The sequence below is a fragment of the Pieris brassicae genome, chromosome 11 (genome assembly GCF_905147105.1).
Source record: "Pieris brassicae chromosome 11, ilPieBrab1.1, whole genome shotgun sequence".
NCBI classification, from domain to species: Eukaryota; Metazoa; Arthropoda; class Insecta; order Lepidoptera; family Pieridae; genus Pieris; species Pieris brassicae.
Window position 1 is genome coordinate 636131 of NC_059675.1, and position 13536 is coordinate 649666.

General features: G+C 32.3%; 1 protein-coding gene across 7 annotated transcripts in view; it reads left to right on the forward strand.

Annotated features, from left to right (window-relative positions):
- The window catches only part of LOC123716017 (high affinity cAMP-specific and IBMX-insensitive 3',5'-cyclic phosphodiesterase 8), a 127510-nt gene that overhangs the window by 63675 nt on the left and 50299 nt on the right, over positions 1-13536 (forward strand). For 2 of the 7 annotated variants that reach the window (XM_045671490.1, XM_045671491.1), the window contains exon 3: positions 1940-2028. The exons of 1 other annotated variant lie outside the window; for it this stretch is intronic. In XM_045671490.1, the coding sequence (XP_045527446.1) occupies positions 1940-2028 (89 nt within the window). Of the gene's footprint in view, positions 1-1939; positions 2029-4824; positions 5397-13536 lie in introns of those variants that run through there. 4 more of the 7 variants (XM_045671486.1, XM_045671489.1, XM_045671485.1 and 1 more) reach the window with 4 other exon arrangements.

Genomic DNA, 13536 nt, shown 5'->3' on the forward strand with positions numbered 1-13536 from the left:
AGTCTGGATGACCTCGACGATCTAATATAGACTAGACTAGCACCTGGTAAAACTAATGATTACACTTTTTATCACACTCAATTGCATCGTATAATTGCAATCAATCCCTGATTTACATTATTTTTACTTCATCTGTTATATTGATAAAATTCTCTTAATGGACAAATAGTTGATTCCTGGGCCCGCAGTAGTAATAGTAGCACATCAAAAATGCATACGAAGACCGGGGATCGGTATCGCTTTGAGACTGTCGCTGACATCGTCTACTCAAATGGGCCAAAACTCACGTTTTTTCAACATATGAGCGAGTGTTGTGTGTGTATGATTACAAAGCTAAAATTGATTGGTTTTGTATTTTAGTTAGTTTTAAAAAATATGATTAGGACAACGGGCAATCCTCATCAGTTATAAGTTTACATTACAGAGCATTACAAAACAATTGGTAAATTGCAAGTGTGAAATTACAGAAAGTATAAAGTGATAATAAATAAATGGTAAATTATTATTTTATATTTTTAATAACCCAATCAAGATATACCATTTATTTAAACATTATTTTAAATAGTGAAGCATAGCAGATTTTTTAAATAGAATTTGGGGCAAACGGGCAGAAGGGTCACCTGATGTTAAGTGGATAGCCTAACATCATTCAATGTCATAAGGCGCGCGAGTGCGGTGCCGGCCTTTAAAAAATTGGTACGCAATTTTTTTGGACCCTAAGAGGAATTGGTTGGGAAATACTTCCAAACTGCCTTAAAAGATGCTCAGTGTGAATCGACAGACGTCCGTTGATAAAACTTTCTTTAAAAAATTTGTTCATGTTAAATTAACTAAAAGACTAATGCCTAAATTCTTGTCGTTATTATCATGTTAATAACCTTAAAAACCTTAAGGGATTTTACTTCGCATTATTGACATTACACACAGGTATAAATAAAAATACTTAGAAATGATAAAATGAGACATGGTTAAAATAAACAAAATACTTTCTTAGATGAAGATATTGTTTTAACAATGTTAGAGTATAATTCTTTTCTGATACAAACAAATTAATGTAAAACTAATCAATAAATATTCAGAAAACGAACGAAGGCCATAAATATTAAGAAAGAAAGTGTGTCATCTCCATTATAAAGATTGCAAATGCTGATTAATTAAACTAGTTCTTATCGCTTAGTTTTTCTTAATTAATAATTGGATTTTTTTTGACGTCCCGTGTACTACGATATGTTCCATTATCAAGATATCTAGACAGATTTATATATACTAATAAGAGGCTATTTCAAAATAAAATATTCTCAAATAACTACAGCTACGGTAAAAACTATTCGGGTATTATTCATATTATATATAAGCACGGCCTAGTGGCTTCAGCGTGCGACTCTTATCCCTTAGGTCGTAGGTTAGGTCTCCGGCAATAAACTTTCTTTCGATGTGCGCATTTAATATTCGCTCGAACGGTGAAGGAAAACATCGTGATGAAACCGGCTTGTCTTAGACCCAAAAAGTCGACAGCGTGCGTCAGGCACAGGAGGCAGGAGACTGATCACGCACTTGCCTATTAGATTAACAAATGATTATGAAATATATACAGAAATCAGAGGACCAAACCTTTTTTTAATATATTGTATCATACGTTGCTGTTGTTTTGGATTTCTTTTTGTATAAAAATTTGTAATTGCCTTCCGTTCCTTTCCTGCTATTATACTATTGTACTATACAATTAATTAATAAGCGTAATGCATTTTTGTTATAGTATTTTCTCATATAAGTGAATGTTCTTCAAGAGAAATAAAATTATTAAAGTCTTTTAAAAGTATTTTGTAGGAAATATTCGGAATCCTCGCAAAACAAATGAAGTACTATTCAGCCCTTTACGTACCCGTAATAAGGTGAGAAGATAAATTCCATATTAACAGAGCTGAATGTTTCTCTGCAGGTAGTTCGAGTGGGTCTCCAGGCGCGCGCGCAGGTCGCCGCTCCTCCCTCGCTCTTACGCCTGAAGATGAGCCTCTAGTCGATGTCGCTGTAAGTTTAAATATATAAATTGTGTTCACGTGATAAACTTATGTTCCACTAGGGATTTTTATAATATTTTACCTTCAACAATCAGAAATAAATCGTCCTTATAAACACAACGAATCGTAATTAGTACAATTTGTAATAGTCGGAAAATATCAACCTAGCTGAATTTCTTGATATCTTTTAAACACAGCTTGAACGGAATTTTCAGATAGAGAATTTTATATAAAAAGTAAAAAAATTAAACAAACTTTAAATACCTGTTAATATAATTGATATGCCTAACTTATAATTGGTATGCTGCCTCCAGAAAATCGTGGATACCCAAATCTCAGAAATTACTTAACCAATTAAGATAAAACTTGGACATTTCCCTTAGTTGGATTATGAATCTTATATGAAAAAGTTTCACCGATACTATGACTTTGTTTTGAGGATTTTTTGCATATACATTCATTTACACACAGGTATACTGATAACAACATTTTTGTAAAGTAAAGTAAGTCGGTAAAAGTAGTGTATTACGACTTAGATTTCATTAATGTAATGTATGTAGTCAACGATCATATAGTTGACAGTATGTGCACTGAAACAAAAATCTTTCAATACTAAGAACTTCTACTAATAAACGTGCATGTGATAGATGTGCCAAATACTTTATAATAATAATTTATTTATTATACAGACAATAATAAGTTCATTGCAATGACCCGTGTAAGGGCAATTTTATTATGTCAATTGAAGCGATTGACTGACCTTCTTGATACATTGTAAAACAATGGTACAACAGTCCACGAATAATATAATCGGTAAATAAAATATATCGGTTTTATATCGGTTGTAAGCATGAATGAGAACATTCAAAACATTTTCTCACTTTCAAAGGCTTATTTTTTAACATATATGTTATGATAATCATCATAATCTTGGTGTATGATTGGAGATTTTATTTATTTCAAATGGTGTATAATTAAAATTATACGTTATAATTGCTCGATTTGCGTAAGTTTAACATACTTGTGTGAGGGTTCCCAGCTCATCTATAACAAACTTCCACGTATTTTTTCTTCTTTTTATGTTATAGAAGGTAAACGGTCAGGAGGTCTATCTGATGTAAAATGATGCTGCCGCCCATAGACGCTCACATAGCCAGAAGGCTTGCAAATGCATTCAATAATTAGTACGCTCTTGTCTTGAAGGATCCTAAGTCTAATTGTTTCGGAAATACTTCAGCAGTTGGTTCCATATAGTGTTAACAGGAGAACGGCAAAAACTGCCTTAAAAAAGTTCAGTTTGGAACGATGGTATTGTATTTTGCCTTGACGTTCGATAATGAGACAATGTACAATTGTTCATTTGTTTTTATTTTTTACATAATCCTACGCATATACATCGCTCAACGCAGACATTTGATCTCAGTAGTCATTAGTTAATGAATCGCCAATTGGATGGTTTATTTACATATTAAGGGTTTAAGAAGGAAAATACATGATAATTTTCATTTAATAATAAGTATTTGAATTACGAGTATAATCATTTGTTTATATTTAGTAGACTGTCTGTTACTGTTCTTCATTGTTAATTAAACTTGCAGTTATCAATGTGTGCAAACACATCATTGTGCATACGATCCACCTGAATCCGTATATACGATATATAACTGAAATTGGTATTGTTTTCATAAACTTTTAATTGTTGGCGTGGTTGAACATGAGATTCCTAATCATTTTGCACTAAATCAAATTGATTGAAATTTTTCTGTTCAAACAACGTCAGCTCAACTGGCGTTCCTCGAATTAAAAAAATATATTTATATATACAAAAATATATACCAAGCCAATATGTAAATGTCGTAAAAGCAATTAAAAATATAATTTAGTTATTCACTACGGTGAACTTCCTCTGCGAACATAAAGGTGTCAGTAGTCGGAGACAGCATTCAGTAAGCACCGTTTTTGATAAAAGGGATCTGTGCAACTGTTTGGTTCTGGCTCATGGTATAGCAAACACCCTGGCCTTCGCCGTCGCACTTATAAACCAATATTATTATAAATAATAAGAACATTTGAATTACAACGTTTTTTGTCTCGTTATCACGCATACTCTTCATCTTCACGTGCCACTTTATTATAAGATTGGCTGTTAACAACTTGAATTACTGGGTATCTTGCGCAACAAAAACTTTGCGATTAAAAAGAGTGGCGCAGAGTTTATTGCCAGTTCTTCTCTTGCATTCTATGCCCTTGATTTGAGAACTGGCAGTAAGTTTAAAATTAGAAGCATTTCGTTATATTTTTTTCACGTTCATAAGTGTACATTGTGTTACCTATATGAATAAATGATTTTCGACTTTGACTTTAGTCTAAAAAGCTGCTCGTCGGATGTCATGCCGGTCCGCTCCCGTACGTTCCCGGCTGGCCTTCTCTTACCTTACATGTTGCCCATCATCATAAGCTGTACCAACGATACTCGTAGGACTCAACAGCCTTGGTCTCAAGCAGCATTGATCTTTATTACAAACGCCAGAAGTATCATATTCCAATTTTGCAATAGATGAAGTTTGATGTACACTACCTTAGAACAATTTAATCACGATGATTATTTATAACGAATTGTTACCAGTATTTAGATATGAATAGCTATGGCATTAAATAAATATTTATCAGTAATCAGTGCCGTAATAATCGCTGATTAAATTAAAATAATGTACTCTTATCGGATTTTATCAGAATTACTTAGCCAATTAGCCTCAGTCTTATAGAAATCTCTACAGTGGTCACGCGCGGAGGATACACAATAGTGATAGTGGCATAATGTGTCGTGAATGTTAAACGATCTAAAATCTAAACTCCTCAACCTATACCTTAATTATTTTACAAGACGTCTTGACATAAGATAAGAGCCGCGTATAAACGGCTCATAAAATAATAATTTCCGTTTATAATGTCCTCATTGAAATAATAAAAATGGAACACAAAGAAAACGGTCTAATCGAGCAAAGTGTTGTAAAAAAGACGGGTTGCTGGGCGAAATTCAAAAGCCTTTTCGACGATCGAGGCTTCGATTTAGAATACGAGTACAATAATGGGCATTCCGGAAATATTTCCACAAATAACACAGAGGAAGGGTATAGGCGATTAGAGGAGAGGGTTTCTATAAGTACAGAGCAGGAGGTCGTCGATAATGATGGGGAGTTAAGTGGGGTTATTAATTTTTATGAACAATTCGCGACAATAAGCGATGAAGTGAAAGAGGAGAGTGCGGAAATGCGGAGACGGTCTATGGCTAGAAAACGGGTATCAATGAGACCGAGTGTATTATTGACAAATATACTTGAGGAGTCGGCTGATAACGAGTCTGATAAGCCTGAAGAGGTGAGTCTTAGTCAATGACGCTTACTGGAGTAATCTCAATCCGTTCACGTCATTATAGACTTAAAGAAATTCATAATAACTGAGATTTAAGACTGTCTATGTCTTGTCTTCTTTTAAGGACGAGTAAAGAACATAAATGTTTCGCAATTTGAACGCACGTCCTTACTCTCAATTGTTTGTGGGTTTGCTTAACCAATAAATATTTTTTATGAATTACTAAGAAAGTTTGGCAACTATATGAAATATAGTTATATAGGCTTATAGATTTAGTTTCTAAATAGGATTTTACCCATAGCAAAGTCTAGCAAGCTAACAAAATACACAACACCCATAAAATCCGGTACAATTAAACAAAAGTTCTTATTAATACGCTTCGATTTATCAATTAAACTTTTAGCTTGATAATAATTATAGGAAACCATCACGCAATTTTCGAAAGTTGAAATGATTATAGATGTGGCATCCGTTCATTAAATAAAACTTATGCAACATATATGTCTGTCGAGAGCGTCTTATAGAATAATTTGAATATAATTAAAGGTATCGTCAAATACAACAACAGTGTCGGCCTAGTGGCTTCAGTGTGCTACTCTCATCTGAGGTCGTAGGTTTGATTGGCTTTCTTTCTATGTGCGCATTTAAGATTAGCTGGAACGGTGAAAGAAAATATCGCTAGGAAACCGGCTTGCCTTAGATCCAAAAATTTGACGTGTGTCAGGCACAGGAACTGATTGCCTATTAGATTGACAAATGATCTAAAAACATACAGAAATCTGAGGTCATTCAACGGAAAATTAATAGCAAAATCATTACCCATTTTGACGCATATTGCCACGTAATGTAATATCTTATCAGCTAATGAATTTAACCTGGCAACATTAAAGCGTTCATAATATCTCAGAATACAGCTTACTTTATTAAATAACGTTCTGAAGATCCATTTCATTATATATACTTCTGAGAAATACTCTTACAAAGGCTGCATTTCTTTATTGATACTAACATCAATACCTTTGAAGCCTTAACTCTGTCGGGGTTAAAAATCTCATTATATGTTTCATCTTTACTTGTACTATTGAATTGATATAATGTATTATTGGTTATTAATACACTTTTGAGAGATATTTTGGTCCAGATGAATCTCATTAATGTTTGATAGACATTTTTAGATATATTCGGTAGCAGGCTTATCAATTTTAAAGAAAGCATATTATGTTATGTTCATATCTTGTACCCAATCCGCTGTTTCGCTAGTATTTGTTTCTGCTCAACAAAATTTTCTGGTATTTTTGTTTCATATTGTATGTATTTGCATTTTTTATTTTATTTCGGTAACATTTATGATTACGTAAATTGTCATACATTTTGGGTAACAGAGTTTGTAACATATACCGTAGATATACGTATAGTATTATGTATGATGTGGTAAACTTTAATATATAAATAGAAATTAAAACATGTCAATTAGAATTCACTATTTCTTTTAAATCCATATGTGAATTTTAAATTTTAAATAACTTTAATAAATACAGTGTAAATTCTTCATAACATCATTCGTTAGAACGAAAAACTCTGTATAACGTTAAATTTGTTTGGTTCAACACATAACCCATACATTAATTCACTCCTTATAACGCAACAGTTATACTTTATTACGAAGAATTCTTTTCTGTCTGAATGTTGATGTCTCTCAGCAACATACAGCTTACAAAATTAACTTTTTGAGGTGCCGAAATTTCTAAAAAAGACACCGAGGTCATGATCAGCCATCTCGCCTTTATTGTTGTCAGCATTAACACGTGTGCCATTAAAAAAATATTATTGTTTCATGAAGATGATTCCACCACCTCCCAAGACACGCACAACATACTCATAAAAATATAAAACTAATATTAGCATAGCAAAACACAGCTGGAACAGTTTAGAATAATTTACCAATTGATAGTAAATTAGAAATTATTGTAATTGGTTAAATTTGTATTTTTTTCTCTCTTTCCTCCATATAACGAAAAAATGCTCGGTTCCTTGAAATTCGTTATAAAGAGTTTACACTGTTCTCATCTTATTTGATGTTGTTACGAATTTCACGATTTATGACAGTTCCAAACTAATTTCCTAAGTTATTGTTGCCTACTCAAGTATTTAATTTCACGTTAAAGCGTTCTCGAATCTGGGAAACTGACAAGTGTCAAGAAATGTCATTTTTAATTGCATAAACGCGAAAATCCTGTCACGCCATGAATTTAGGTAAATATAATTAATTTTTATATAAAACCACGACAAGGTATTTTTGTACATATATTAACGAATCAATTTTAATACGTATAGTTTTTATTGTTGTTAGACATATTTAGCAGAGAAAACAGCTTTAAAAAGCTATTATAATACCTATCATTTCTATTGAAATTGAAATCATTCAGAAATTCTTTAAGAATTAGAACGATTTCTTTTACAATAGTTCTTGGAACCAGTTTTTCTTTAGGTTTAATATATCTTTCTCCCACATATTATGGTACTAAATAGTGTGGGCGCAGTCTCTTGAGACCTACCCACTCGTTTGCTACGAAAATATCTAAACTAAATTATATTTAATATAATTTATAGTTAATGAGACTTTTTATGATAGTCTTATAAAGTCTACCCGCAATATCACCCGCGTTCGACAATGCCTTTTTTCATACGCTATTCCGAGTAATTAAAAACTTAAGTAATTAATAAATATCTGTTCAAAATTAACTTGTATTTAAACGAAAATAGCTATTAAATTTATTTCTACAATCAGCCTGCCGAAGATTACCCATAATTTATTACTTATATTGTTATTACAAAATGTTAAAAAAATAATTGTCGTGAATTATAACCTAAATGAAAATTAATTTTGCCCAAATAAAATTGTTTGCAGAGTTTCGGTGAATGTATTTAAACGTTTCGGAGGAGAGCGTGACTTGGAAACTAAACAGGAACATGTGCGCTTTATATTCTATTATTTCCGTCATCTTTTCTTCTTACGTCATCTTACAATAAGATATTAGAGTGCCCGAAGTGAATTCTTACAGTTATCTATTAACAGTTATTTAAGCAATTCAATTAAATAACGGTGCTTATTAATAGGTGCGAAATTTTTGTCTACCAATCTCAGTGTTTGTTATTTTGCGCAAAGTTAAGTAATCATTATGTATGAATGTTGTACACAAGTATCGACCTTGAAAAAACTTGTATACAATTAGTAAATTTGAGAGTTACTTTAAATGGCTACCACTGCTTCTTTTTCGGTCCATTCCTGGACTTAGGCCTTCTGTGCTGGGCTCTCTAGCTACTAGGAGCTAAATTCCTTGACGATGTCGTCAGTCCACCAAGTCGGTGGGCGGCCGCGCGGTCTTTTGTGCTGCTGAGGTCACCAAGGAGTGTGTGGTTGTTTATATTGCTTGCAAGGTATATAGAGATTAATTGTAATATGCAGAAATAGTAAAATGTTGTGACTGTGTCTTTTAAACCTCAGAGCAATAAATCTAAGTTTTTTATGTATTTGGATATATAATGTCGAATATTTTATAATAGGTATATTAAAATGGCTAACTGAGTGCATATTGTGATTCGTGATAATTTTATAGTACTTATGACCCATATAATTAAGAGTACTCCATGTACCTGGTTTCAAGTTGCAGCGTGTACTAATTACTTGTTTTAATAGCTTCATTGAAAGCTTTAGCATAATTAATTAAAATATAATTAATTCCTTTTGTAATAAGTCTCGATTTTACTTGAATTCCTCTTAACGTTCCTTGAATTCATTATTATATGTGATTTAGATCGGTTCGCATAATTAAGGTACACTTATTGCCGTGTATTTGTTCGTTATAATACGTTTAATTCGCGTTTTATGTCAAATTTTAATTAAAGGTATTATTTATATTTAACTACACAAAAACGTCAGTGTTTTTAGCTTCTTGCCACAGATTTATGAAAAAAAAACCCAGCTTAGTTATTGTTTTCGATTTTGTGTTCATGTTTTGTTATGATTGTGTCATAATAAGAAGTGTTGACACTAGTTTTGCTAATCACTTCCTGCATAAGTTTGAAAAGTCATGTAATTTTTATACTAAACTTTTTTGTATGCAATGTGAGGTAAACGGGTAGGAGGCTCACCTGATGTTAAGTGATACCGCCGCCTATGGACACACACATTGCCAGAAGACTCGCAAGTGCGCTGCCGGCCTTTCAAGAATTGGTACGCTCTTTTCTTGAAGGACCCTAAGTCGAATTGGTTCGGAAATACTTCAGTGGATTCCACATAGCGGTGGTGCACAATGTCTTAATAGTAAATTATGTAAAGTATTCTGGAAACAAACATCGAATTACCGACTCCAATTGCGGATATGCGATCTCCATAATATCGGTGCTGAAGTAGCAAATATCTGCAGAATTGCTTCAAAATCCCATGTGGCGAGGAGCTCACGTACAAATCTCTAGCAATGAATACTGAATACGTTTCACAATCCTATACCTTACTTAATAGGCGATACTGCCCCACATTTAGATTTAAATGTCTTTGTTTTGCAATTCCTCATAGGTATTCAATCTGTGGTTCGAATAGATACATGGATTGTATGAAGATTTTGGTTGCGACACAGATAATAAATATCCAGAAGGATATAAAATGCACAGAGTTAAGTTACACTCTAATATAATTGGCTGGTGTGATTTCTATTTGGTAATTAAAGTTACAGAGTAGACAAAGAAAAAATTGATTAGATCCAAAACGACTTTATAAAATGTGTCTCCTATAATAAGTTTAATACCTATAAAGATGCGTGTGAAAATTTTAAAATTAATACTCTAGACTCTAGACGAAAACAATACGATTTATTGCTAGTACACGACATCGTCTCAAATAAAATCAATTGCAGCTCCCTTCTAGAAAATTTTTGTTCCTGCCTACCAGACACGTAATCGTGCTTTGTTTCATGTTCCTCACATCATCACTAACTATGCAAAAAACTCAGTTTTGTATCGCGCACCCCGGACATACAACGACCACTATTGAAGCCTTGACTTGTTTAAGCTATTACGGAATATAGTTAAAAGGAGTATTAAGAATATCCATAGCGCATACAGAACTTCAAGTACATACCCTCACTTTTACACCATAAACAACACAGCAACATCCTAATTGTACCTATACCACCCAGTTAAATGTATTGAATAATGTTATTGTTTGTTTCTTTTGTAAATTTTTGAACCTTTTTGAAGTTAAATATTATGTATGTCATCTCTGGCTATATTTTTTGTGTAATTATTTATATTATATATAATATTTGTTAGCTGTAGGATTACGAAATAAATAAATAAAAATTATTTCAGTGAGGAAAATACGCAAATGTAAAACGGTAAAACAGCAATTTCAGTTTTCGAAGGATTGGTTTTAAATTAGGAGGAATGTCTTGCCAATCTTTTACAGATACAATCAGTCCGAACTGTCCGAGTCCTCGTGCATTGCACAATAGCGAAATGCCAAATGTTTCAAATTCCACAGTATTCCACTAAAGTTGAAGTGAAATGGAATAAAACAAAATTCTCTAACATATTAAATAATTCTTGGTTTTATGATTAGAATTGAGTATAATTTTGATTGGATTCTAATAAACCTCTAACCTAGTGTCTAATCTAGAACTAATTCTAATTTGTATACACATTTTTATCTAGTGGTATTCCACTAAATATTTTTAACAAGGCAATTCTTGTTTAGCAGACTTTAGTCAAGTTAATGTTGTCGATTGTTTGTGTAGTTTTTGTCGATAAGGCGTTATTTTGAACTGTATAGAATACTAAGCGTATTACAAGAAGATTTTTGTGGGAATCACTCACCCAGCTTTCTGCGTACCAGAGAGTAGGCCTGGTGTGACTTTAACATTCGGATGTTGAGTTACAACAAATTGTTCTCGAATTTTCGGATAAAATCGAAATGACGGTCATCATAGAAATAAAACAAATTATTATACATAAATAGGATCACCCCTACACTAGTATTTTCTGTACGTGGGCCAGTCTCCTTCATTGGATATATTAACGGTACTTGATATATCGCAAACACATAAAATTTATAATTAAATAAATGTAATAAATAGAAAGTATTTAATGAGATTTTTATTTTTATCAGTTTCTTAAATAAATTATTCACAAAAGGATTTTTCTCTTCAATGGAGTTAGCACGTTATATCATAGATATTATGTTTATGTTTGAAGTGTCAACAGCGATGAATACTCAATCAGGCTTCGTAGTGTAAGGTTCAAGGTCGGCCGACGAATTACGCTCTGAATCTCTTGGAATCTGGCACATTGAATCATTTGTATAACTGACTAGTCTAGTAAATATTTTTTTATGCGTTTATTACATAGGTTAAATGTAATCTCGATTACACAGCATGCGTTTCAAGGGAACTACTTTAATAAGTGTTAACTTATTAAACAATAAAATATATATATGTACACTGTACAGCTTTGCCGAGGACCATTAACTTTTGAAATTACTCGAAAAGTTGGAAATATAGTTAGAACTTATTAGTCCATTTATTATCTCATAAGATGGAATAATGTTTAGCTTCAATTTGAGAGACAACTTCTCTTCTGCAATATACACCGTGTTATATATAGTCAATGACCACATTTAGTATTGTTTAACATTTTATTATTTAGCGCACGCAGTACGTAAACCAGCTCGGCACTCTATGATACTGCAAAAATCTTTAAGTAAATAAAAAGATGCTGAGCTGAGCTTTATATCAAATAAAATAATTCCTAATAAAGATTTATCCATAAAACACTTATCAAACGTACTTTTTAATACATTGTCTAGCCTAACTTAGACTAATGGGTAAATTAAGTCTAAAAGATGTACTAATAAGGATATTAAATAAGAAAGTGTCCGATAACACTTTGTGTTCTATTTTTTCCACTTACCACTGTTTAGCACTACGCCTTGAATTTCAAACATACTTAACAATAAGAAACGGAAAGATCATATACAGCGCAAGACTACTGGAAATCACTCGATATTTAGTTTTTGTTTTACGACTAATGCAATAAAAAGAAAATCCTCAGAAAACCATTCGATACAGATTGGGATTTGCCGATTGAAGTATTAAAGTTGTGTAAGGTATCGTTAAGCTCCTTTATCCCAAGAATCCTGTGGGAATAGTGTTGAAACCTTCGCACTAAGTGATAGAAAGCATCGCACTTTGAAGGTTTAATATGAAACTTAACATGGAAAGGTTGTACTTTTCAACACGTTATCTCTGGCAGTGTTCCTAAGAATGTATAAACACTAGACTTGCGTTGCTATGGCAACCGTAACACGTCACCCAATTCTTATGCAACCTAGGTCAATGACTCCATTTGCAAGACGGTTTCAAATAAAACTATTCAATATACGTTTAATCGGAGGAATAATAGAAATTTACGAATGAAATAGCTATCGTATAATTTTTTGAAATATAAATATAAAGAAATTTGCGAAAACTGTTAGTTCAATTTCACCGTTGTTTTCATTGACATTTTAAAGCAAGTAGGTGTTTAGTCCCAGTTGGGAATCGAATTCGTTAAATAATATCAAAAGCTAAGTCAACAACTATGCACTTACGATGGAAAAATAATTCAGTGACTCTGAATTTACATTTACTATCAGTTCTCAAATCAAGAGCGTTGAACGAACGAACGAAACTCCGCCACATTCCAAGACATTTTTTTTATTTTACAAGATACTATTACAACCATAAAGCTACTATTCACATGACATATTTATTATTTATTTGCCAGAATGTGGTTAAAAATTAAGGTACAATCAAAATTTCGCATATTCTGCCACACACGTGTCATTGGCCTTGCATAATTAAAAGGTGGAATTATATTTTGTAGTCACATTATCATATAATAATATCATCATAGTCAATATATAGTATAATATTGAAGTATTTAGTATTGTCTTTTGTTAAAGTAGCTTTTACACATTGAACGTTTTGTTGAAAAAATTTAAAATTATGTAAAATAATTAAGTTTATTATTTATTATTGAAGTATTTTCTTTCTATCAGCTATCAGTAGAGTGCAATTGAATCAGGCACTTACATTATAGTAAGAAGAATATG